This window comes from Clarias gariepinus, chromosome 17 (assembly GCF_024256425.1).
Source record: "Clarias gariepinus isolate MV-2021 ecotype Netherlands chromosome 17, CGAR_prim_01v2, whole genome shotgun sequence".
NCBI lineage: Eukaryota > Metazoa > Chordata > Actinopteri > Siluriformes > Clariidae > Clarias > Clarias gariepinus.
The window spans coordinates 5591161-5615569 of NC_071116.1; the positions used below are offsets into that span (position 1 = coordinate 5591161).

At 42.0% G+C, this 24409-nt stretch overlaps 3 protein-coding genes across 3 annotated transcripts; all 3 read left to right on the forward strand.

Annotated features, from left to right (window-relative positions):
- Window positions 1-589: 589 nt before the first annotated feature.
- phf12a (PHD finger protein 12a) lies at window positions 590-11596 on the forward strand. Its single transcript, XM_053516394.1, has 15 exons — window positions 590-1191; window positions 1802-1983; window positions 6577-6649; window positions 7010-7415; window positions 7508-7628; window positions 7759-7891; window positions 7975-8139; window positions 8241-8384; window positions 8484-9066; window positions 9148-9258; window positions 9359-9511; window positions 9696-9794; window positions 9891-9973; window positions 10076-10214; window positions 10300-11596. The coding sequence occupies exons 1-15, from the start codon at window positions 1126-1128 to the stop codon at window positions 10677-10679; spliced, it is 2838 nt and encodes a 945-aa protein (XP_053372369.1). The 5' UTR covers window positions 590-1125; the 3' UTR covers window positions 10680-11596.
- A 1768-nt stretch (window positions 11597-13364) lies between these two features.
- LOC128545771 (dehydrogenase/reductase SDR family member 13-like) lies at window positions 13365-17674 on the forward strand. Its single transcript, XM_053516395.1, has 5 exons — window positions 13365-13491; window positions 13645-13763; window positions 15841-15964; window positions 16064-16390; window positions 16495-17674. The coding sequence occupies exons 1-5, from the start codon at window positions 13365-13367 to the stop codon at window positions 16752-16754; spliced, it is 957 nt and encodes a 318-aa protein (XP_053372370.1). The 3' UTR covers window positions 16755-17674.
- Window positions 17675-20475: 2801 nt separating this feature from the next.
- Window positions 20476-22726, forward strand: dhrs13a.2 (dehydrogenase/reductase (SDR family) member 13a, tandem duplicate 2). The gene is made up of 5 exons (XM_053516396.1): window positions 20476-20634; window positions 20924-21042; window positions 21375-21498; window positions 21598-21924; window positions 22165-22726. The coding sequence occupies exons 1-5, from the start codon at window positions 20508-20510 to the stop codon at window positions 22422-22424; spliced, it is 957 nt and encodes a 318-aa protein (XP_053372371.1). The 5' UTR covers window positions 20476-20507; the 3' UTR covers window positions 22425-22726.
- The last annotated feature ends 1683 nt before the right edge of the window (window positions 22727-24409 follow it).

Genomic DNA, 24409 nt, shown 5'->3' on the forward strand with positions numbered 1-24409 from the left:
CTCCTTATCAAGTGGAATCACGTGGTTCTCTCTCGGGTAACGACAGTAAACTATGATTGAATTTGTTCCGCGTCTCCAATTGGTTCGTGCTTGCGGCTGAACCAGCCAATCAGAGAGCAGGAAAATATTACGGACTAACGGAGCGAGAGCACAAAGGCATAACGGCGTCGTGAAAACCGCACCAAACGTAGAAATATCAGTCACACCGCGATGAACAAACTTCAAAGTGAGGCTGATAATGCATAGAACAGCGATATTATTTGCAGTTTTATAGTCAGGAATGAAACTGAGATGAAACCAAACAAACAAAAAATGCAAGCACCAAGCCTTCTTAAAGATGGCTCCGAGAAGTCAAGCACGGCGCATGCTCAGAAGTTTTTCCGCGCATGCGTAGACGCCGATTTGCGCCAAGTCTGTGCAGAGGATGTGGCGAGCAGGCATTATTTTTATTCCGCCCGCATTGAAAGAAGTCCCGCCTTCTTGTACATGGATTGGCTGATGTTTCGCCTTCAGCGATTGGTCCGAATTAAACGTAAACCAGTAACAAGGTAGAAGCGTAAATGGTTCTAGCCAATCAGTGCGAAGAATGGTGACGGGGTTTTGTCGTAATACGGGTGGGGGGGAAAAAAAATAACGCGCGAGCATCAGTGTTGTCGAGTTTGGATGCAACAGCGTTTATTCATGACAACAATGATCTCCGCCGTTATCCGGAACGCTTCCATGGAGTAAACGGGTGATTTTAAAGACTCGGGCATGCAGCGGAAGCGTTGGTTATTATCTCGGAGCTGATGTTTTGTTTGTCGCATCATGGACGGGGACGATTGCGCGTCTTTATCCCGCATCTGTGCTCGCTACGATCGGAGAAGGAGGAACAGGCGATACCCGGGCTAGGCCTCAGCTAGGCCGAGACATTGCGGCTTGCGGATTTATTTATACAAACTGAGGCTTGACACCGAGACAGCTGGAGAGAAAAGCCATCAGTTTGCTTGGGAAATTGCTGCGTTCTGGACATTTCTGTGGGACGTTACAGAACGTTATACTTTACCACAGGATCATTGTATTTGGCTAGCTGGAGTAGCTTAGCCTGTTAGCGGATCTGACTGCTAAGCTCAGCTGCTTGTGTGAATGTGGGATAAGATGGAGACCCCGACTATAGTGTACGACCTGGACACCTCGGGTGGACTCATGGAGGTGAGCGGCTGGAGTGTGTATAGAGCCTCGGCTCGCGTGCGCACAGCAGGCTTGTGCACGCGCGGGTGCTCCGTCCGTTAGCCAGTGAAGCTAAGAAGCGTTGTAGCTGCAGAGTCTAACCGGCTAACCGTACAGCCTGCTTACGCCAATATGGCAGCCCTAAATAAAGGCTTGTGGGTACAGGTTGTGGTTTTTAACAAAAAAGTTTAACGCGAGGTTTGTGTAAATAAAGTGAGGAGAGCTGTTTACGGTGTAAGGAGAGCGGTTATGGAGTTCATGCTAAGCTAAAGAGGGGTTTCGGGCCCAATAATGGCTGACACGTCCCGACTTAAGCCAGGGAGGTGGACGCCATTATACCTATATAATATATATATATATATATATATGTGTGTGTGTATATATAGTAGGATATGCGCGCTTTTTTGCTAACTTTAGTTAGCATGACAGTGTGTTGGTTTAGTGTTTCACTTAAAATATATTTACATACGTGTGTATAAATATTAAATGATAGGCTTACATACAAGGAAAAGGAAAGTTAAGTTTGCCTTTATAACCTCGGGAAATCTTTTTAAAATACAGTAAAATAGCCCTGTTGTCCGTTGCTATGTAGCAAATCCAGACCTTGCTCGCGCCGCCAAAGTCGGAAGAAGGAGAGAAGCGGAGCCGGAAGTTGGAGAGGAGCAGCAGGAGAGCAGGGCGCGCGACCAACCACGACACCTGCGACAGCTGCCGAGAAGGGGGCGACCTGCTGTGCTGCGACCACTGTCCCGCCGCCTTCCACCTGCAGTGCTGGTACTACACCTCCTCACACCCCTCACACACATGCATATGCGCTAAAACGTCTGATAAAACTTTTTAAAAATAGCTGCACACACGTGCACTCCAGGCTGACCGGTTCACAAGCCTATTTCTAACCCTGGTCCAGGAGTTTACCCTTGTTTTCACACTATTTTGCACGCTGGAGTCCTGATTCATGCACTTTAAGCTTCGGTTTCATGTCGCACACCAGCCACATAAGTATACAATGTAGGGATGGGATTTACCTGTCACCTTGCGATAAGACATCAGGATACCTCAGTGCCGATTCAAGTCTATAATTAATCATGATTTAATAAATTCCAGATTCGATATTACATTTCTCTCAAATTTTCTTGCAATTTTAAACTTAAAAAAAAAGTTTAGAGTAATGAAATGTAGCTAGTTCCTTATTACTATTGTTTTCTCGCTTAAAAAAACCAAAGGCGCAGCATTTAAACGATCAAGCCGAGTTTAACATTTAACTGAGCAGCATGTTCAGCTTGGTTTTCCACTGTAATTATTTTTTCTAAACAAAATTAGCAAATATTTTACTCCAACCACTGTAAAAATCGTTCAAAGTGTGGCGCCGTCTGTGTGATTATAAAGAAAAAGTGTTACGGTCTCAAAACTCAACTTAAAAGTAAGGGTGAAGGCAAGTGCGGCTTCTAACGCGCACAACTTTCGACTATTTAGTGCTCGTGGTGTTTTAAGACTCGTGTGTGTGAAACGAGAGGGTTTGAGACTTATTTGTTTACGGAGTTTAGAGAAAAAGTCAGATCCGAGGCTTTTAACGTGCATGATTTTTTACAATGTTACTCCTCAAAAATGCACTATTGCGCCACTCGGGAGCTTCTGTGGTTAGTACAGAATTGTTTATATCTGGGGCTGATCAGGCGATCACCGGTTACGGGCAGTCAAACTGAAAACCAGCCAATTCTGGTCACTGGCCAATCTATGTAATTTGCAACACAAAAGAAACGCGATTCATAACTGAATCGATCTTTTCCCTCCCCCATCTCTTATACAAAGCCTTCCTTGCACGATAAGTGCGCAGTGTAATGTGTTCATAAAACTAATCCACAAAAGATAATGTAAGCAACCATTCACTGTCCCAAATCACCCGAGAGCAGAGAGCAGAGCGGGCGCTAAATAAATGGTCTTGTATTTATACAAATATCTGCCTTTGTATCAGTTTCAGTGTTTTTATTTTTGTTTTTTTTATATTTTTTTGGTCATCTCTCCGAATATCCAGAACAAACCTTATTACCGCAGATCAAGTCAGTGTTTCCTGCTGTTGCGTTGTGTCACAGTCAACACGTTTTCTCCCTGTAGTTAAATTACACTCGAGTTATGTTGAAGCGCATGGGGATCACCTTGCTCGGACTTTCCCTGTTCGCTTATTTTGGTCCATAGCCAGAAAACTCCGCCGTGTTCTTGTCTGTGCCAAAAAGAGAAACGCATTCAGACTCCGTCAGTTAACAAAAAGCTGTTTGCAAGTTAAAGGATAAACACTTAAAAATGTGCAGTGACAATTTGTCAAATCAAAACTATGCGTCTGAGGGATGCACATACTTATAAACAATGTTTTTTTTTTATTTGTTTGTTTTCTTTAAAACATCGTGTCCCACAATACATAAAAGAGTTCATTTGCATTAGCATACAGAGCATTTTTGCCGGCTAAGTTGCGCACACAACTGGGAGCCATTCGAAACTTGTTTACGTCAGTGGAAATTCAAGCGAAGCAAATTTGAGAATTTAACAACATAATTTTATTTGTTTATTTATTTATGTAAAATTTTTATTTTGTTGTGATTTACTGAAGGCAAAGCACCATGGGTCTTGAAAAAGTTAGCAAGGACAGTTTCAGTCGATGAAGCTGACTTCAGCTGCCAGCTGTACTTTAGTTCTTCTGGGAATAGCTGCACAATGAAATGAAATAAAACCGAGTTATTAAACCCAAGATGTGTTTTGAAAGGCTGGGATAAATGTTTGCAGATAATCAGTACCAGTCATGCCTTCCTTTCTCTGTCAGTACTTGTCAGTGTTCGTGATGTCTGAGATGCAGCAGTAAAACGCTTAGGGATCTGGATCGTTACTGCAGAAATGCTGCTGCTTTAATGGAGTAATAAAAAAAAAAAAGAAAGTTGCGGCTCGACATTAAACTTCATGTCATGAGGTTTGGATGCTGTTATTTGATTAAACAAGTGGTGAAAAAAAATTCGCTTTGCTCCATGATGAGGAAAAATAGACAAACGAGCGAGAGAAAGAGTAAGAGAGAGGAAAAGTTAGTTGCTTAAGAAATGATAGATTTTATTTAATCAGCAATCGAAAGATGGTTTAGAGTCTGCATCCGGTAACATTGATGTATTTTTGATGCCGGAGCATTATCACGATGTTCTGTTCCACGTGTGGTGTCGCTCGCTTTTATTAACGTAATTAAACTGATACTCGCTGCCATTAGAGGGTGATTATTACCAGCATGCAAACCAGAGTGACATGAATGTAGGTCATGAATATGGCGTGTTTCTCTCTCTCTCTTCCTCTCTCTCACACACTTGCACGCACGCACCAACTCATAATGCCTTCATGTGGCATTGAATTGATGTACAGATCTTAAATATCCTAGCAACCTGGAAGAACAAACAATTTTAATAGCCCAGTTTATGATTTGATTGAGCCTTCATACTGACACAATGTCTGTTTTTAAACATAATTTTAAAACCTTTAATGCTCAGTGATCATGCCATATTGTGATTCTGATTGACACAAGAGGACGGCATTAACAGTTTTTAAACCTTCTAAATCCTGTCCAGTATGGTGCAACTGAGAATTTTAGTGGTGATGCTACATTGGAATTCCAAATACCACCACAAGGTGGCACGTCCGTTTTTTTTGTCATGGTAGATTAGAGTGAAGTGTGGCTCGCGGGAATAAAGTTGGATCGACATTTGTTTGATAATCGTTTGATGTTTAAAGCTTTTTTTTTTTTTACTTCAGTATGAATTATTAGAATATGAAAATGACCCGACAATCCAAACTTGTTTGTTTTATATATGTAACTTGAAAGCGCAATATCGCTGTGTTTTGAAAATAGGACAGAGAAGACTACAGACATCTGTGTTTTATTAGAATATCGTCTTGTATGAGAGTAGAGTAGTGTAGTGTAGCGACGTGCAGCGTGTCGGAATAAAAGGCAGTAGACAAGATGCCGCTGAATGAAGCAGCACTCCATAAATAATCATTAACCGTGCGCTGGGCAGGCCGGGCGGTCGAATGTCCTGGCTTTAGCTCACGGATTACAGCACGAGACCAGAAGGAGAAAGAGACAAAGAGAAAAGCTTTTTTTTTTTTTCTTAGATTTGTGGTTTTTCCACCATGACTACCTCTCCAAAGAGCAATGAACAGACTTTAGGTCTGTTTCGGCTGCATGCAGCGTTTAGCTTGGTCGCATTAACGACGAACTGTTTGCAGAGGGCAACCCGAGGTGAATTGAAATCGAATTCATTACCTTGTTGGATTTTTTTATATATAGATTTTTTTTTTTTTTGCTCCCGTAGAAACAAGCTGAACAAAATCACGTGGCTTTTTCGTAGATGTTCGATATTGAATATACGCTCCCGGCCCCGTGCCCACGCTGGCAACAAAATCACCCACTGTGCTTCACCTTGCACCTTGTCGTCAGGCTCGGGTCTTAGCCGTCCCACATTCAAATATCCAGCGTAAACGGAGCTGACCTTCAGAGGAGGCTTCCTGCTCAGTTGTATTAAAACACGCCGAGCCAAGCCAGCAGCCACACACGACTTTTGTTTCAAAGGCGATTTGGTTTCAATGTGCCGTGCATGTTAAAGCCGCTGCTTACACGTACAATGTAAATGAAAAGAGATCAAACATCTCTTAAGGGTAACATGATCTTGGCTTCGACTCCTGTTGAGTTGATATCCAAAAATGGCAAGATTCAATCCTGTTGATGTCCGGTTAATCGCAATATCGGATATCCTGCATCACACCAACAAGAGCTTTCAGCGTAAAATCCAGCGCTGTCTGCATTCCAGATACGGCCTGAGGATTCGAGAACAGAGGGCCCCTTTCTTAGAGATAAAACCTGGTCGTCTTCTGCACACAAAGCCGAGTATTGATGTATCTTTGGAAGGACGGGGAAGTGAGAGATCGTTTTGTCTAAACACACGCTCCACAAAAATGCGCTGGCCGCATCTAAACCCAAGCCAATGTAAACCAGGCGGTTTAAATATGGCAGGGTTGTTAGGGGTACTTCTAACACGAGCATGCTTTTTCGCATCGAGTGATAGTGTATGCCTAAAAGGGTTTGTTTGGTTTGGATGACTGTTTTGTTTTTGGGCTCTTTGGAATCGCTTATAAAGCAGCACAGAATTTACCATTCCTGATGCACGCTTTTTATTCTGTCACTTATTCTTTTTTGCACATTTTTTTCTGTCCTTATCATCATTATTCTCGCCCTATTTACCAGCCCAGTTACTGTTTGTGGTGGTGTATTTTTTTTTAAAATTTTTTACTTAAATGAGTCCACTGTGTGGAGTTTTTAATTGCCGTGTTAAATCTTTCCCGCAGTAACCCGCCACTGAGCAGGGAAATGCTCCCCCCTGGAGACTGGATGTGCCATCGCTGCACAGTGCGTAAGAAGGTGAGACGGATTTTCAGTTTAAGCCTCATGTTCACTTCACTACTTAAGCGTCTTATTGACAGACTGTCTCCTTTTTTTTCCCCTACCAGTACAAACGTAAGCAGAGGTTTAAAGTTTAAATACACAAAATGTCTGTTTTTTCATTATTAGCAGTATAAACATTTATAGGAAACACCCATAAATCCGTGAGTGCCTAGGTTTAAAAGAACCACAAGATGAAAACAATACAGAATAAAAACATCTAACACTCCTTATTCCTGTTTTAGTTTAGTTTTTTTTCCAGTGTCCATACAAAATAGTTTAAACATGCTTGCTGTCTGTAATATAAATCCGAATTCCTTCGCTTTCACGTCTTTGCAGAAGCGAGAGCAAAAGAAGGAGCAGATCAACGGTCTCATGCAGGCCAAGCAGACCCCATCCCCCGGTCCCGAGCTGGACCTGGGCACACTTCGTCTAGATCCCACCGTCGCCGGTACGGGTCTGCGGGCCGCCGTGGCTCAGGTGCGACTGCTGGAGAGGAGACCGAGCAGCCGCCCGGCCACGCCCACTTCCAACGCCTCATCCACGGACACACCCACGCCCTCGGAGCACAACGACGTGGAGGAGGACCTGTTGGACGTGGAGGACGAGGCGCAGGGCTCGGAGCCGGAGAGCGGCCCGTCTACGCTCAAGAGGCCGTTCGATTTGCTGATCGCCGCTGCCATGCAGAGGAACCCTACGCAGTTCCAGCTACCCAACGACCTCACCTGCACTACCGCACTTCCAGGTAAGACACACAACGTGTGTCGATTAAATGCCAAGATATTATCTATACCGTGTCGTCATGTTAAATACAACGCATTGCACCATCGTTTTAAGGAACCAGTAAAAAGAGAAGAAAAGAAGAGGCGACCGGGAAGAACGTGAAGCGCCCGCAACACGAGCTGGACCACTACGGGCTCGTGCCACTGCCAGTCAAAGTGTGCTACACCTGCGGCAGGTAAGCTTAGGTCTCGCCCAAACCGTAATTTAACTTAATGCTCGCTGTTTGTCTGCACTTTAAACCTTTAAACTGTACAGTTGTTATTTAAACAAACACCAGATAATCTGAGATGATCATTTTGTTTCAGGAGCTGTAGACTGGCTCCGTTGATCCAGTGCGATTATTGCCCTCTCCTGTTCCACATGGACTGCCTGGACCCTCCGGTCACAGCCATGCCGACAGGAAGATGGATGTGCCCCAATCATATTGAGCACTTGGTGGTAAGTTCATGAAAAAATTGTGAAGGAGGAAAGGGGCAAGTAAAAAAACCTGCATTATTAATCTATTTTTTGCTTGAATTCAGCTAAACCAGCGCAACCTGACTCTGAGCAACCGCTGCCAGCTGTTCGACCAGTTTCATGACCGCATATCGCAGCACGCCGTGAAAGTGGACTTCCTGCAGCAAATACACCGGCAGCACCCTCCGACGCGAAGAGCAGCCCATAGTTACGCTAAGAGAATGCTGAAGGTCAGGTTTCGTCCAGTAATTCCGATCACGCAGCACAACGGTTTTAACGCAATCGTATTAATCATGTTTGGGACTAAAAGTAGAATCTCCATTTCCTGAAGGTCCCAGAAGCCATCAAGTCACAGTACCAGAGCCCACCTATAATGATGCTGCCCGCTGGAATCCGGGACGGTGAGCTCATCTGCTCGGGTGCTTCTGAAGCCTCGCCGTGTAACCACTTAAGCAGCGATGAAGAGCAACAACAGGTACTGTCATCTCGTGATGAAATAAAATTAAAAAAACAATGTAAAAATCATAATGTTGCAGAATAAAAGTCTTTTTTTTACTTTGTCTCCTCATCACAGTGGCTCAGGGACGTGATCTCGCTCCAGTGTAGCATCGTGCGGCATTTGTCTGCCAAGCAGACGTCATCCTCGCCGTGCGACTCTTCGCAGGCGCCAAAAACGGACGATAAGGACCCCAGCTCAGTGAATTTGCATCCTTCGCACAGTACGGACGGGACGGCCTCGGCGAAAACACCCGAATGCCTCAGTCTTAACTCGGAGGAGCACCGAGTATGTAGCTCGTGCACCGAAAAACCCTGTCAGAACTGCAGCACCAGCAACGGACCTGTAGAACGGCCGGCCCACGCCAACGGCAAACTCAAGCAGGCGTGTCCCGCTGACCCCGAGGCCTCGAACACACCCCGTTCACCCGCACCCCCCATGCTGACCCTACGTAATCACTCCGGCCCGGCCCTCATAAAGACTGAAGACTTAAAATCCTGTGCTGCTACAGAATCCCTTCCTTCTGTTTGTGTTAAATCAGAGACTGCCCCTCCTCCTCCTCCTCCTCCTCCTCACACTCAGAGGGCTTCCCCAAGGTTGCCATCCTCTCACTTACCAGATAACGGTGCAAGCTGCCAGGTGTCTTCCGTGCCCTCTTCTGGTGAGTCCCAGAACTGCATGCGTTTAACCGATTCTCTGTGCAACGGCAGAAACCTCTTTAACCCTGTCCTGTCTCCTACAGATGGAAAAATCTGTGACACAGATGCAACACAGACACAAGGCAACGGGTCCAGCCTTTTGAATTTGGGAGACTTGTCCAGCTGCTTAAGAAGCATGATTAAGGGATCTGGAGGTGAGCATAATATTTAAAGTCAGCTCAAATTTAAAATAAGGGCAATATGAGCGCGGTTTGTTTTTGTTTTTTCTTCGAGCAAAACGTGTTTTTCTTGCAGAGATGGAGCTGAACACATTAGACGAGCGGTTCATCAAACTCCTGGCATGGCAGCGGATCCAGCAGCTCCTCGAGCCAAAAGCATTTCCTGTGCAGAGCGATGCGAAGTTACCTGCCGTCCCCGCCGTTTCACAGCGAAGCCGGCACACCGAAGGTACCGTACACGATAATAACTTTAATAAGGCTCGACAGCTCCCAATAGAAAGCGGTGCACCTAGCCAACACATCCACTCTAACTATAATAAACATAATGTTCTGGGTTATTTTGAAATTTGAAAAAAAAAAAGTGTAGAATTTTTTTTATAAATTAGGCATTCAATGCAGCACTTTTATTTCAGCGCAAAATAAGGACGTACAGGCCCGAGCGACGTTTTATCCTCTATCCGGAAAGGGAGCAGCAGTCAGCATGTGCTACAGAAGCCTTTACATCGGAACTGGTCAGTCTGACTCCAGGCACACCTTATCTTTGATGTCTACAGACATCATCAAAAACGTCTTTTGTACTTAAAAAAAAAAATTTATCATTTCCTTAGGTGCTGACATGGACGTGTGCCTTATGAATTACGGCCACTGCAATTACGTATCCGGAAAACACGCCTGCATATTTTATGATGAGGTAACGCATACGAATGATTCACTTTCACATTCCTTTGTTCCAGTTGATATTCAATATAGGGTTGTTTGTTTCTCAAAATTTGCGCATGTCTGCACTTTTTAGAATACGAAGCAGTACGAGTTGCTGAACTACAGCGAGCACGGGACGACGGTGGACAACGTGCTATACTCGTGCGATTTCTCAGAGAAAACAGGCCCGAGCCCATCCAGTGGTTTGGTGTCCAAAGTGCAAAGCATCATCCGTAAGTCCGCTGTGCTCGTTATCAATCAATCACCTTTCACATTTTAAGACCAAACCCTACTTAATTTACTCCCCCCGCTGTCCAGGTCGCTGTAAAAAGAGAAAGCAGGAAGAAGAGAAGGATGAGGCGCGTGGTGATGTGAGCGGAGTGATGAGCAGCCAGGCTGAGGACTCGCACCTCCGACAGTGCGGTTGCAAGGCCAGCGGCTCCAGTCTCATAGGGGGCAGCGGTGCAGGCTGGGAGGGCACGGCACTTCTCCATCACGGCAGCCACGTCAAGCTGGGCTGCCTGCAGTTCGTCTTCAGCATCACAGAGTTTGCGAGCAAGCAGCCGAAAGAAGAGGAAGAAGTAGAAGGAGCGAGTAGCATCGTGTGCAGCTCCATCCAGCAGGGCGAGCCGCTGAGTAAAACCACTGCCCAGATCCACCAAGTGCCAGTGCTGCACCACAACAAACCTGTTCCTTAGCCCCGCCCACCTCAGGTGCCACCTGCGCCTCTCAACCAGCCTCGGAGCTTGGACTTGTACAAAACTACACGTTCTCATTGATAATTATTTAATTGTTTATACGTTTGCATGAGGTGAAGTCTCACATTTTCTCCCCCCGCCCCCTGCCTCTTTCAGGAGCTCCGATTATTATTTTATTTAAAAAAAGTTTTGTTTTTTGGGAGTTGCACATCAAAACTTTTGCGTATGTGTAAATGCAAATGTTTTTAAAAGGGGTCGCGTTCTTTAAATGACACGAACCAACGATCGAGCGAGAAGTTTCCACTTGTAAAGAAATCAGAGCACGTTCTATTTTGTGCCAGTAACAATAGTTTTTATATAAACACATTTGTTTTCCATAAGAAATACTTTTATTTACTCATTTTTATTTAAATGTTCTGTATTTGGAAGTATAGTAACGTTCTGGTGTTCCTTTTTCGCTACCTTCACCGTAGCCTCTTCACGATTCTGATGTGTGCACGAACACACACGTGAGAATACGGTTACACGTTGTATATATGTCTATGTATCCGTATCTGTGTAATCTGTGTGAATACACACATACACACACGCCCACAAACACACACACACACACACACACACGTACTGAAATGAAAGGAATCCATTGTAGACAGATCATGATGAGAGAAGCAGTGGGTTCTGTGTACATAGAAATATCCTGGCTTTTTATATTTGTACAGTGCTTCATTGGGTTGATGTTCTGTAGCTATCAAAGTGTTATGTCCCTTTTTTTTTCTTCAATACTGTAGTCATTATGTATATGTCTGTTTCAAAGAGATTTCATCAGAACAGTTTCACATACTCTGTTCTTACGATTTTGACCAGTCTGTTGAACAATGTAAATATCTAAAGATTTTAAATAACATGCTTTAGAAACACCTTGGCTTGTGGTTTGTTCTATTCGAAACTATAATAATCTGATAGAGATTTGTGTGGGAATGTAATTTTTTTATTTATTTTTATAGTATTATCTCGTTCTACATGAGATGGAATCAGGGGGAAAAAACAAAGTTGCTATGAAAAAGTTTTCTTTTCTTTTTTTTCCTCAACCCTATTCGAGAGTAGTGAGCACAATAAAATAAGAAGCGATGCACCAGTCACGTATAGTTCCTACTGTACACGATCTGGAGATCGTGCTATGATAAAGGGTTGCTTCGGTGGGTCAGATCTAGGAATGTTAAAGTTAGCGCATGACCTGAATGACCAGGTTATCACGTCTATGGAGTTTTCCTTCCCTGACTGCAGAGGCGTATCCTAGGAAGACAATGTCAAGATATATCCGACTCCAGTTGTGATAGAATGATTATAGAAGCTTTAAAGAATCATTTTCACATGAAGATAGATGACTTTCCCAGATCTCTGTGACTAAAGTAATCCAACTCTTGATAGAAATAAATGTCATCACGTTGCATAAGGTTGTTAAAAGTGAATGTGCACCGTAGTCAAAGCTGCAGGTGGTCCAATTAAATATTAAAGCATTTTAATATATATGTATATATTTAGACTGGCCATTGTACATTATATATTATAATAGTTTATTGGTATAGTTGCTGTAAGATTTGGTGTTTTCTTACCCAAATGGGGTCTTTACTTTTACGCTTTTACGTCAAATTATTTTTATGAAGTATAATTACACTTATGATAAAAATGTAAAAACAAACCAACTGTTAGAAATGACTGAGAAGAAGAACCACAATTTATTTTATATATAATATCAGTTTTCTATTAATCAACCTTCGGTTTCTTACTGGAACAAGTTGTAGGAACTCACAGAGGCCTGACGGTGGCGCAGTAGCACAAGGTTTTACATCTTGCTCCATATCTCATGAAGTGCAAGGAAAAAAATCTCCTTTTCCATCAACTCCTTGGTTTGTCACATGCCACTTTGATTTTGCATAATATGCAAAAAAAAAAAGTTTGCATTTTATTTAGAAAATATTTTTTTACCAAGACTTTTTATGCAACTTAAAATAGTGGGAAATTTGGAGTATGAAAATAATAAATGATGTTAAGATTTATTAACAAGTTGGCCGTCGTGTGGCTATCAGATGTTATGAGGTAGAACACAAAAACTTTGCTGTTGGATGTTGGACTGTTTAGCCACACCTACGCATTGATGATTTTTTTCCATACCATAAAATTATTTTCCTTGCAAACTTTTACTAGGATTTTGACTAATCCGCATTAAGTATCCAAAAAAATATTGAGTTTTGCAAACTTACATGGTTTCGGCAAAACGCAAACGACTTTCATAGCAAAATGCGACTAATCCCAAAAAGTAAAAAAGCCAGTCGCATTGCTTCCTTTTGTTGCAAAAAACTACTGGCTGGGCAAAATAGCAGCTACCAAGAGTTAAAATTTTAGAGAATTAAACAGGTTTTGTGGGTAACGAAAACTCAATTTCCCGCCAGGCAAAGCATGCGTTTGCTCTGGTTGTAAAAAGGTTCATAATTTTAATTTGCTTTACATCACTCATGAGAACGGTTGACATTTTGACTTTGCATCTTGGCAACCCTTCGATTATGAAACCTGGTGTCATAAGATGATTTAATGCAGAGGCCATAAATAGGAGTTTTGCATAATGCCCTTAGCATGTGTTGCTCTTTATAAGAAAGTTGAAGTGTTTTAATAAGACAAGAGTGCAAGATGTTGCTCCTGCTGATCATCTGTGGAGCTCTCCTCGGTGTTTACCTAGTTTTGTCCTTAACAGTTTTGAAAATGCCTAAATGTAAGAGCTCTGCAAAACTACATGGCAAGACAGTCATCATAACAGGTAAGGTGCATGACTCGCTAAAATCTCTATTCCTTTAGTGCACAGGTTCGAACCAATCAGCTAAATAACAACAAAGGAAAGAAGGACAGTTGGAACTTAAGGTCCAGAGCTTGGAACTCTGGTCTAAGTAACTGTTTCTGTTGTGCTGTTTAGGTGCAAACACGGGCATTGGGAAGGCCACAGCACTGGAGCTTGCTAAGAGAGGAGCACGTGTGATACTGGCTTGCAGGGACCGGCAGCGAGCCGAGACTGCCCTAAAGGATATTAAAAAGGTAGAACCTCCAAATCCCACCTTTTGTGAAAATTTAAGGAGACCTGCTGGGATTCACTTCAGTGCTTTAGAATTCAAATAATTATTACAATAATATCGAGTGGCTAGCATTTGGCCCTTTAACCTCCAGGTCCTGGGTTCAATTCCCAGTCTGGGAAGTTAGTGCGCTCTCAGTCCCCAGTCCTGGATACATTGGGGAGCGGCATCATGTGGAAAAACCTGTGCCTAATCAAATATCCAGAGCCGATGACACCGAATGGGAGCAGCCGAAGGAAAGAAAGTGGATGTTTGAAGATTCAGCCTAACTATATCTTTATTGGTATTTCGGGGAAGAAATAAAATCACTTAATCATTTGCATTCCTAAAAAATAAACTCTGGCTAAGTATGCAAATCAGAGGGGGGTGCCTACAGAACTTAACAAGCTGTAGAACTTTGGGAACTTTCCCCCAACGAGAGAGTGGTCCGTTGAAACTGTACAAAAAGGATTATAAAACTCCTTCCAGAAGGAAATCCAACACGGAGTAGGGCAAAAGGGTTCGATCGCTTCCGGGGAGCTGTGTCCAAAATCTAGCTCCAGTTAAAACAAAATAAGAAGGTTATAAAAAGAAAAAATTCTGGAAGATGTCAAAGATGTCAGGATAGGAAGAAACACACACACACACACACACACACACACACACACAAGAAACAGTCGACCAATTTGGAAGAAATTGGTTTTTGAGTGATATGGCATTCACAGATCATGCCTGCATGAACACATAAACTGGATGAAACATATGAAGATGACTGCTTGAAAAAAAAGTAATCAAATTTCTACACTCATTTATGATCTTGGGTTTGCATGTCAGGATGATCATGCATATCATCACAGAGCAAAAAGTCTTAAGGACTGTTTTCAGAAGAGGCATATCTAAGTATGGCCGGCATGTTCGGCCGTAACTATCTTTGCCCAGCAAACATGGATCTCAATCCGATTTTTCTGTTTAAATTTTAAAGAATTCGTCCATGACAAGGACTTAATGCCCTGATGGTGATGGATAGTCAGGATGGGAATCCCCAGGGACCACCGGATACATTATTATCACGATGCCTAGGTGCCGATTCGATTGCGATTCTATTAGTATCACGATTTCATTAATATCCTAATTCGATACTAAACTTTTTAAAGAGTTTGTTACAAGTGTGAAGAAATGTAGAAAACTGTTTTCTTCTACCTCACAGGATGCTGTGATGCCTGCAAATGTATGAATAGTTTAGAGCACCACCTGCAGGATTATAGTGGAATTAACCACCCTTAAATACAAACATAAAATACTGTGCAAGAGTATAAAATGCTGTGAAGCAGGGATGCCTTTAAAAACGATCAAATGTTTTTAAAGACTTAGACATTTGCACGGTACCCGCCTAAGACTTATGCAAATTAAAAATCTATTTTAAAAAATCAATTTTGGAGTTGGCGGAAAGGTGGCGTAATGGTTAGCACTGTTGCCTTGCACCCCCAGGTTCCGGGTTCATGTCCCGCCTTAGGTTTGAGTGCATGAAGTTTGCATGTTCTCCCCTTGCTTGGTGAGGTTCCTTTAGGTAATCTGGTTTCCTCCTACAGTCCAAAAACATGCAGATTAGGCTAACTGGTGTTCTCTAACAGCCCGTAGTATATGAATGACTGCGTGTGTGTGCTCTGCGATGGACTGACCAGGGTGTACCCCACCTTGTGCCCTAAGTCTCCTGGGATAGGTTCCAAGCTCAACCGGGATCCTGCTATAAATGATGATACACTCAAATTTATTCACTACGGGCAATTTGGAAACGCCAGTAAACATAATCTGCAGAACTTGGGAGTGAATCGAACCCAGAACCTGGAGGTGCAAGGCAACAGTGATAACCACTATGAATATTTTAATCATACAGAGTGAAACCCAGACAAAAAAAAAATTTCATGTAATTATACTTAACAATTTTTCAAAACAAATACTGTCAATTCTGTGGAAAAAAAATTGCCAGCATGAAAATGCACTTATACTTAGTGATAAATCATCATGTGATGGCACTGAGTGTTTGGTTTCTCATAAACACACAGGCAAGTGGAAGTGATCAGGTGGTGTATATGCATTTGGACCTGGCCAGTCTCCAGTCTGTTCGCTCCTTCGTTGAGAACTTTCTCAAGACCGAGCCCAGGCTCAACATACTCATTAACAATGCAGGTGATCGCGTTCTTTCTCCTGTTTATCTTTATAATAATCATAATTCACATCAACAGCTGTTTTATTCATCATTTGTTTTTTTCCCATTTCCTAATACAGGAATTTTGCTTCCAGGCGAGACGGAGGAAGGTCTTGGTATGATGTTTTGTGTCAATCATATCGGCCACTTCCTGTTAACGGTTCTGCTGATGGAGCGACTGAAAGAGTGCGGGCCGAGCCGAGTCATCACGGTCGCCTCGGGCTTGTACAAGATGGGGAACATCAACTTTGATCGCATCATCACTCACAGAGATCTGGGCCAAATAAATAAAAGGATAGACATGGTTGCGGCTTACTGCCACAGCAAACTCTGCAACATCCTGTTCACACACGAGCTGGCCAAGAGACTGGAGCGAACAAATGTCACCTGCTACAGCGTTAATCCAGGTTTGGGCACAACAAGAATTTTCACAGAAAATAGTAAACACTAGTGTACGTCCAACAATTTTCCCATCTGAAAAGCTCACCTGTACTGTCTGATCTCTTTCTAGGGTCTGTAAAAACAGACATACATCGTCACAACTCACTATGGGTTAAGATTTTACTTGAGCCGATCATGGCACTGTTCTACGTGAATGCAGAGTCAGGAGCTCAGACATCCCTCCACTGTGCTCTCCAGGACGGCATCGAACACCTGAGTGGCTTCTACTTTTCCGGGTGCGAGGTGGAGGACTTGCTCCCCAAGGCTCGAGATGACGCCATAGCCAAGAAGCTTTGGGAAGTCAGTGAAAGACTCTGTGGCCTAGCTTGACTTTGTACAAGTAGGCCTTTACTGATGTTTAGAATGTGATGCAAAACATCTAATCTGGTATAAAAATACACCTCTAAACATTAGGTAAACTGCATGAGATGTGACGAAGACGGTGAGAGGAATGTAACAGTGTCATTTGCATGGTTTCACAGTGCGAGATGGTAAACGCCTTAACAAAAAAAACTGACTACACCCAAAGGTGGGAAGGTAAAAGCAAATTGAGATCATTACAGCTTGTAAAAAGCAGTAAAGGTCACAATTTCTCATCTCGTCTTAGGCAATCGAATATGGTGTATGTACATGTTGTTAAAAAAATAAATAAATAAATAAAAAGGATGAAGCCATATATACAATATTATATCCACAACAGCTCAGTAGAGTTATGAAGGGGGGGGGGGGGGGCACCTGTCAACAGTGTCACTGATGTCATTCGGCATTCTTGAGTTAAATATATCAAGCATAAGTGAAGTCAACACTCATAATAATCACTCTGCACTAAGTCAGGCAAAATTCCGATGATTCCTAAACAGTAAGCCAATTGCGCAAATTCACATAGCTGAGAAATGTGAACTCAACTCACTTTTTGGACATGCTTTTTCTGAATCAATATATTTGTATGAATAATTTGATATGCAAATAGATTGAAGGTGTTTATTAAGGGAAAAACTAAACATGTTGCTTGTGACAAAAACATTCATATGTCTCTTTCAATACATAATCAGGTGCATTGGGCTGTACTTTCTAAAAATTGGTTCATATATCTATTTCTTTTTTTTAAATCTGGCAAACAAAAAGATTATTTTGCATGTATGTAAAATTTCATTTCAGTTATGGTTATTCATACTTATACATATATTTCTTCCTTACTGGTTCAGGGTAGCGATAGTGCTTATTGGTACTCTGTTTAATTTTTTTTTAAAGGTACTCTGTATAATAAATTGTAATAGTGATTAATAAAAAAAAACATACAAACAGTATTATATTGAGAGAGATTGATTTAGATTTTTTTTTCCACATTCGGTTAAAAAAAAAGAAAAGAAAAAAGGGTAATTAGAAAAAAAAATAGGTGTAAAGGTTAATCAGTCTGTCAGTGTCTGATGTACAGCCAAGGTCCAAGAATTTTAATGAATGATACCTGGGGTGACATTTTACCTGTAAATCATTTTACAAAAAAAAAAAAAAAGGGAATTTTTTTTTTTTTTTTTTTTACAAGGTTCTTAAGTGACTGTTTTGCTCTGAATAGGTTGCGTTTTTTTAACCAACATATTAGCATCCATGCTAATGGCACGAGGACATTTGGGTTTTATACCCATTCATCCATCTAGGAACCTCTGTAGTCCAACTAGGGACCATAGTGGGCCAATAGTGATCATTGTGTTTACTTCCATTTTATACGACCGTGGTAGGACATTTAAAAGCACATTTGGGATTAATTAGCCTAATCTGCATGTCTTTGGACTGTGGAAGGAAACCCACCAAGCATGGGGGATGCAAACTTTACGTGCACAGATCCCGAGGCAGGAATCAAACCCAGGTCCTGAAGGTGCACGGTGACAGTGCTAACCATATACTGTATATATACACTAATCTGCCATATCATTAGGACCACCTGCCGAATACTGAGTGGGGGGGACCTTTTGCCACCATAACAGTGATGCACAGTGTGTTCTGATGCCCCTGTTCTGTTCTATCACAACTAGCGTTAACCTTTTCATCAAGTTGATCTATAATAGTGCTTCCTTTGGATCTAATTCAATCCCCCTGCCTTCAATCCAAATATGCATAAGTGAGCCTTGGCCACCCATGACCCTGTCGCCAATTCACCAGTTCTCCTTCCTTGGATCTCTTTTGGTATGTCCTGACCGCTGCAGACCGGGAAAACATCCCACAAGAGCTGCATGTTTGGAGTCTTTCTGAGCCAGTCCTCTAGCCATCACAATCTTTATGCTTGTCCTTATGCTTGTCCATGTTCCCTGCTTCAACACATCAACTTAAGGAACTTAACATTCACTTGCTGCCTAATACATCCCACCCACTTCCAGAAGACATTGAAAATATAGCTACTGTGAGATGGGTAAAATTGTAATTGCTAGACAACTGGGTCAGAGCAACTCCAAATCTGGCTGTCCTGTGTAGTCTGATCCAATAAAAGAGCTACTGTAGCTCAAATTAAGAAAAAGGTTCATGCTGGTTGTGATGGAAATGTGTCAGAAAAAATAGGTGGTCATAATGTTATGGCTGATGAGTGTATATATAATGTATTTAAATAAAGGTTTTTAATGACATAATTAAGAATTAAAAATCTATCATTTTAATTAATTAATTAAAAACCTCATTTCAACTCATCGTCTATACCGCTTTATCCTGTTTACAGAGTAGCGGGAGGCCTATAGCCTGTCCCAGGAGATTTAGGGCACGAGGCGGGGTACACCCTGGACAGGGTATCAATCCAACGCAGGGCACACACACATGGACACAAACTCACATGCTTATTTACACACTACGGGCAATTTGGTAAGCCCAATTAGACTAATCTGCATGTCTTTGGACTGTAGAAGGAAAACTGGAGTATCAGGGTGAGTATCAGGGTGAGTACTGGAGTTAACCCACAAAGCACAGTCATGACATGCAACTCCATGACCCTAAGACGGCAATAAAATACGCACTCTGGAGGTGCGGGGGCGACAGCACTAACCACTATGCCACCGTGCCACCCTTAATTAAAAATATTAATTATAAATATTCTTTCCAGCAAAGAGTGGCACTGTGGCTGGGTGGTTAGCACGGTCGCCATGCACCTCCACAGTCGAGGGTTTGATTCCCGTCTCAGGGTTCGTGTGCATGAAGTGCTTGGTGGGTTTCCTCCGGGTACTCCGGTTTCCTCCCAAAGTCCAAATACATGCAGATGAGACTAACTAGCGTTCCCAACTTTCTTGCAGTTTGTGTGTGAGTGTGTGTGTGTGCCCTGTGATGGATTGGCACCCCGTCCAGGGTGTACCCCACCTTGTTCCCTAAGTTGTGGGTTCGACCCTGTATACAGAATAAAGTGGTATAGACAATGAGCTCGTGAGAGAGAGAAAGATTTACCTCTCATATGCAAAGTGAAATGGAGTATCAATGAAAATAAAAAAATAAAAATAAAAAAGGAAGGAATGCTAGGTCAGTCTGTTTGAAAATAGTTTTTATGTTCGCGAAGCATACGGATGTATTAATGATTTTCATGGACCTAACATACAGCCATGTGGCATTACAGCTTGGCAAAGTATTGAGAGAAACAGGGGAAAAAACACATACACATACATACACACACATTTTATTATTTAAGCCAACTTTATACTCATTATTCATAATAATAAGTATAATAAAATATAAAATATATTGAGGTTTAATATTGGAGGTTTAATTTTGGCATCAGACCGTTTTGATTATAATTCATGCTAAATATGCTATCTTGTTTGTTTGTCAATTATGTGAATGTAAAATGTGGGATTTCAGGTTATTTATGAAGAAAGTATCTCAAACAGGAACAAGCCAAAACACACACACACACACACAGTCCTCCACACAGGACTAATGAACCGGTTTATAGAACTGGTTTGGTTACAATGTGAAACATTACACACACACACACACGCCGAAAGGGCAGAAACCCGTCGGTCAGGCCCCGGTGCGTCACGCTGATTCAGTACAAAGGTATAAAAACGCCGCGTGTCGCTCACATCACCTCACAAACCCGCGCCTTCCGCCTCCGACATGTTCGCCCTCGTCATCGGCGTCGTGCTGCTCGGACTCGTGTATGTGACTTTAGTGAACACTCTGTTTAAGAAGTCGAAATGTACAGGGACGAGGGAAATCAACGGGAAAACAGTCATAATTACAGGTAAGACCTGATTTTAATCCAGACTCTGATTTAAAGCGTCTCGTTTTGTCGAGTTCTCATTCACACTTCATCAAATGTCTCTATAAAACAAGTCACCAGTCATGAATAATGAGTATAAAGTTGGCTTAGATAATAATGTATGTATGTATGTATGTAGTTTTTCCACCCTTTTCTCTCATTACTTTGCCAAGCTGTAATGCCACATGGCTGTATGTTAGGTCCATGAAAGTATTGTTGTCACATCCATATGCTTCGTGACCGAGCATTCCTTTCTTTCTTTCTTCCTCAGGTGGGAACACCGGTATTGGCAAAGCCACGGCGATGGACCTCGCGGGACGAGGCGCGAGAGTGATCCTGGCTTGCAGGAACAAACAGAAAGCCGAAGCTGCCATCAGTGATATTAAAAAGGTAAAGCCTTGCACCTACAGGGTCAGGGTTCGATTCCCACCTCGGGGTTTGTGTATGGAGTTTGCTGTCTGTTCGTTCAGTGCTTGGTGGGGTTTCTCCGGGTACTCTGGTTTCCTCCCACAGTCCAAAGACATGCAGATTAGATTAAATGGCGTCCCCAAATTGCCCATAGTGTGTGTTGTGTGATGAATAAAGCGGTATATAGATGATGATGATGATGATGATGATGAGGAGTTAGAGAGTAAGATGCTTCTGTTCACTTCGAGTGCTCCATTGTGAAGAAGATGAATCAAGTGATGTTTTTTATTTTTTTTGTCTTCTCCCTCATACAGGTAACTGGGAGTACGGATGTAGTGTACATGCAGCTCGATCTGAGCAGTCTGAAATCGGTGCGTTCCTTCGCCGAGACTTTCCTGAAGCAGGAATCCAAGCTGGACGTACTTATTAACAATGCAGGTAAAACTGAACACAGGTGTAGTTTCGCAAATTATGTTTAAAGGATCATGATGAGAAGTTTTGAGGCGAAGCAGTTATTTAAACAATTTTCTTTCCCAGGTCTTGTAGCGGACGGTCGAACCGAAGACGGTTTTGGTATCGAGTTTGGTGTCAATCATCTTGGGCACTTCCTGCTGACGTGCCTCTTGCTGGACCGCCTTAAGGAGAGTCCTGGAGCCCGGGTTGTCACCCTGTCCTCAATGGCTTACCAATGGGGCAAGATCGATTTTGATGCGCTGGTTACCAGTAAAGACCTGGGAAGTGGGAGATACAGTTGGCAGTTCTTTCAGGCCTACTGCAACAGCAAGCTTTGTAATGTTCTCTTTACACATGAACTCGCCAAGAGGCTGAAAGGCACTAATGTCACCTGCTACAGCGTTCACCCCGGTAGGTCCATGGGAATTAATTAATGTTCGCCAACCATGAAATCATAATTTAACAAGATATTCAGGTATATTTTTCCTTATGTTAAATGGTAAGACGGCTGCTTTTTAAAAAAAAGTTCCTAACATCAACATTGCAGTTTTTTTAACCAGTCTTGGGTGTGTTTCAACTGTAACGTTACCTTTTAAAACATTACTTTTAAATTTAAAACATCAAGGATTAACTCACATTTAACCCTAACAGGTGTCGTGAAAACCGAGCTCTCTCGACACGTCAGTCTCTGGCAGAAGGTGTTCATCGAACCAGTATCCTGGCTGCTGTTCCTGGACCCAGCCACCGGCGCTCAAACGACCCTCCACTGCGTACTACAGAAAGGCATCGAGCGACTCAGCGGGCGCTACTTTTCTTGCTGCGATGTACAGGAAGTCAGCTCCAAAGCCAGAGACAATTCCGTAGCCAAGAAGTTATGGGAAGTGAGTGAGAATTTATGTGGCCTCTCCTAAACCCTACAAAGAAGTGTCAAACCTGCAGCCTGTGAGACTTGAAAAACCAATTTCTGGTCTTTTAGACGTTTACGTTCTGGAAATTTTTTAAGGACTATAATTGGTGCAGTTGATGGTTGCATTAAATAAAAGTTCTCTGGGATATCGAAATGCACAATGCTTTGCATTTTGGGCTCTTTTTGTTGTTCCATATCTAATTTAGCAAGAAAAAAACTTATAAAACTGTGTTTACATTTTATATTTTATGTGTTTTATAATCTGTTCATGTTCAGTTATTGTAATAAAATGTCAATTTGCCAATGCACGTTTGTCATGTCAGTATTGTCTGCAAGATAATGGCACGTCATGCATGCTCATAGATGCATCTTGTACTAAAAATCTGAAATTTTATTAAGCCAGCTACACTTTAATACATTGAATCCCCTAATACTTGTACTAATTAGAATAAGATTACTGTTTTATGCTAGTTTTTAAAAAGTTTTTTTTACCTATGTGAACATGGGTATACTCACAATCATGTGCAACCTATCTGTTGGATTTAGCTGAGGGTTATTTTGTAAAGTCGTGGATTTTCAGGGACCCTTTATGTAGGTTACATCTGTTGGACCACTCCACCCCTGGTAATCTTACAGCAATCTACGGTTGAACTTTCCACACTATTAACATACCTTACAGGCCTTTCCAGTTTGTCTGATTGATGCCATCAGCTTCAAGCTACAATCTGTCTGCTTCAAGACAGAAAACCGCACGTCGCTCTGTCAAAAGTCGACCTTCCTCGAATTGAACGAGTTATTTTTGAGTTCTGTTTAAAAGCTCATCAATTCAGGCCCCGTATTTACAAAGGTTCTTAAGCCTAAAAGTTGCTCCTAGTGAGAATTCTTAGAATTATGACATTTTCTTAGAATTTCCCCTTAAATTTAGTACTGAATCTTAGTAAAGATAAAAATGATTCACAGAACATCTTGGACCTTAAAACAGCTCCTAAGGTAAAATTGTTTAAAAAGAGTAGAGAGAGACTTTTAAGAGGCCTACGAGTTTCTATGGCGAAAACAAGAAATACTCTCAACTCTGAACGTAAAGCTAAAAGTAAACACTGCTCTTCTGTCCAATTTGGTTTTCTTGTTCTCTTACATTCCTTACATCTCTCTTGGATTGTTTGCTACATACCATTTAAAAAGATTTGTCCAACAATCATGTAAACTGGTGAAAGCTGAGCCATTTTCTCCCATCAATCTGAAATGGGTCACAAAATCAGTTTGGTAAGAAAACTTAAATCTACTACTAATTAAATATAACTACTGTTTGGAAATTGGTTGCTTCAAAAGTAGACATTTTCAACATTTATCTGTTCTAATTAGATTGAAGATATTTAGTCCATGAAATAAACTTCAACCAATCACAAGTCCTTGAATTGCTGCATCGTTCCCAGCAACGGGCTCAACCACACCTCCGCACTAAGATGAAGGTTTTTGTACTTTCCTTATTTAGAGTTGCCCTAAGTCACTTTTAGTCTAGAACTCCCAGCTAGGACTTTTTAAGCTAAGATAGGAGCTCTCAGAGACTTCTAAGAAGCTTTGTGAATACGGACCCTTGTCATGGTGCAAACGTGCATCACTAGGAGAATGGTAATTTTGTACCATGGGATTTACTTTACCGGCATTTCTCTGATTTAGTTCTAAAAGTAAGTTTGTACCAGTTCTGGTTTCAAAGCTTAAACACTTTAGTTAAATATGAATTAATGTTGCTTGTTTCCAATCACTTGGCTTTTACAGTATTCTAGCAAACTCATTTTACCATTGTAATTGAAATGTGCTACTTCTGTTAGATCTTGCTTTTCCCATTGTATTCATAATAAACAGAACTAAGTTGAGGCGGCACGGTGGTGTAGAGGTGAGCTCTGGCCTTGTACCTCCAGGGTCGAGGGTTCGATTCCCACCTCTGGTCTTGAGTGTGTAGTTTCGATGTTCTCTCCGCGTTTAGTGGGT

Excerpts from the sequence above, each read along its gene's own strand:
- phf12a (XM_053516394.1), top strand. The coding sequence starts at position 1,126 with ATGTGGGATAAGATGGAGACCCCGACTATAGTGTACGACCTGGACACC. Across the intron at positions 7,416-7,507 it reads CTGCACTACCGCACTTCCAG|GAACCAGTAAAAAGAGAAGA; the intron begins GTAAGACACACA and ends CATCGTTTTAAG. Across the intron at positions 10,215-10,299 it reads CAAAGTGCAAAGCATCATCC|GTCGCTGTAAAAAGAGAAAG; the intron begins GTAAGTCCGCTG and ends CCCGCTGTCCAG.
- LOC128545771 (XM_053516395.1), top strand. The coding sequence starts at position 13,365 with ATGTTGCTCCTGCTGATCATCTGTGGAGCTCTCCTCGGTGTTTACCTA. Across the intron at positions 13,492-13,644 it reads CAAGACAGTCATCATAACAG|GTGCAAACACGGGCATTGGG; the intron begins GTAAGGTGCATG and ends TGTGCTGTTTAG. Across the intron at positions 15,965-16,063 it reads CATACTCATTAACAATGCAG|GAATTTTGCTTCCAGGCGAG; the intron begins GTGATCGCGTTC and ends TTCCTAATACAG.
- dhrs13a.2 (XM_053516396.1), top strand. The coding sequence starts at position 20,508 with ATGTTCGCCCTCGTCATCGGCGTCGTGCTGCTCGGACTCGTGTATGTG. Across the intron at positions 21,043-21,374 it reads CCATCAGTGATATTAAAAAG|GTAACTGGGAGTACGGATGT; the intron begins GTAAAGCCTTGC and ends TCCCTCATACAG. Across the intron at positions 21,499-21,597 it reads CGTACTTATTAACAATGCAG|GTCTTGTAGCGGACGGTCGA; the intron begins GTAAAACTGAAC and ends TTTCTTTCCCAG.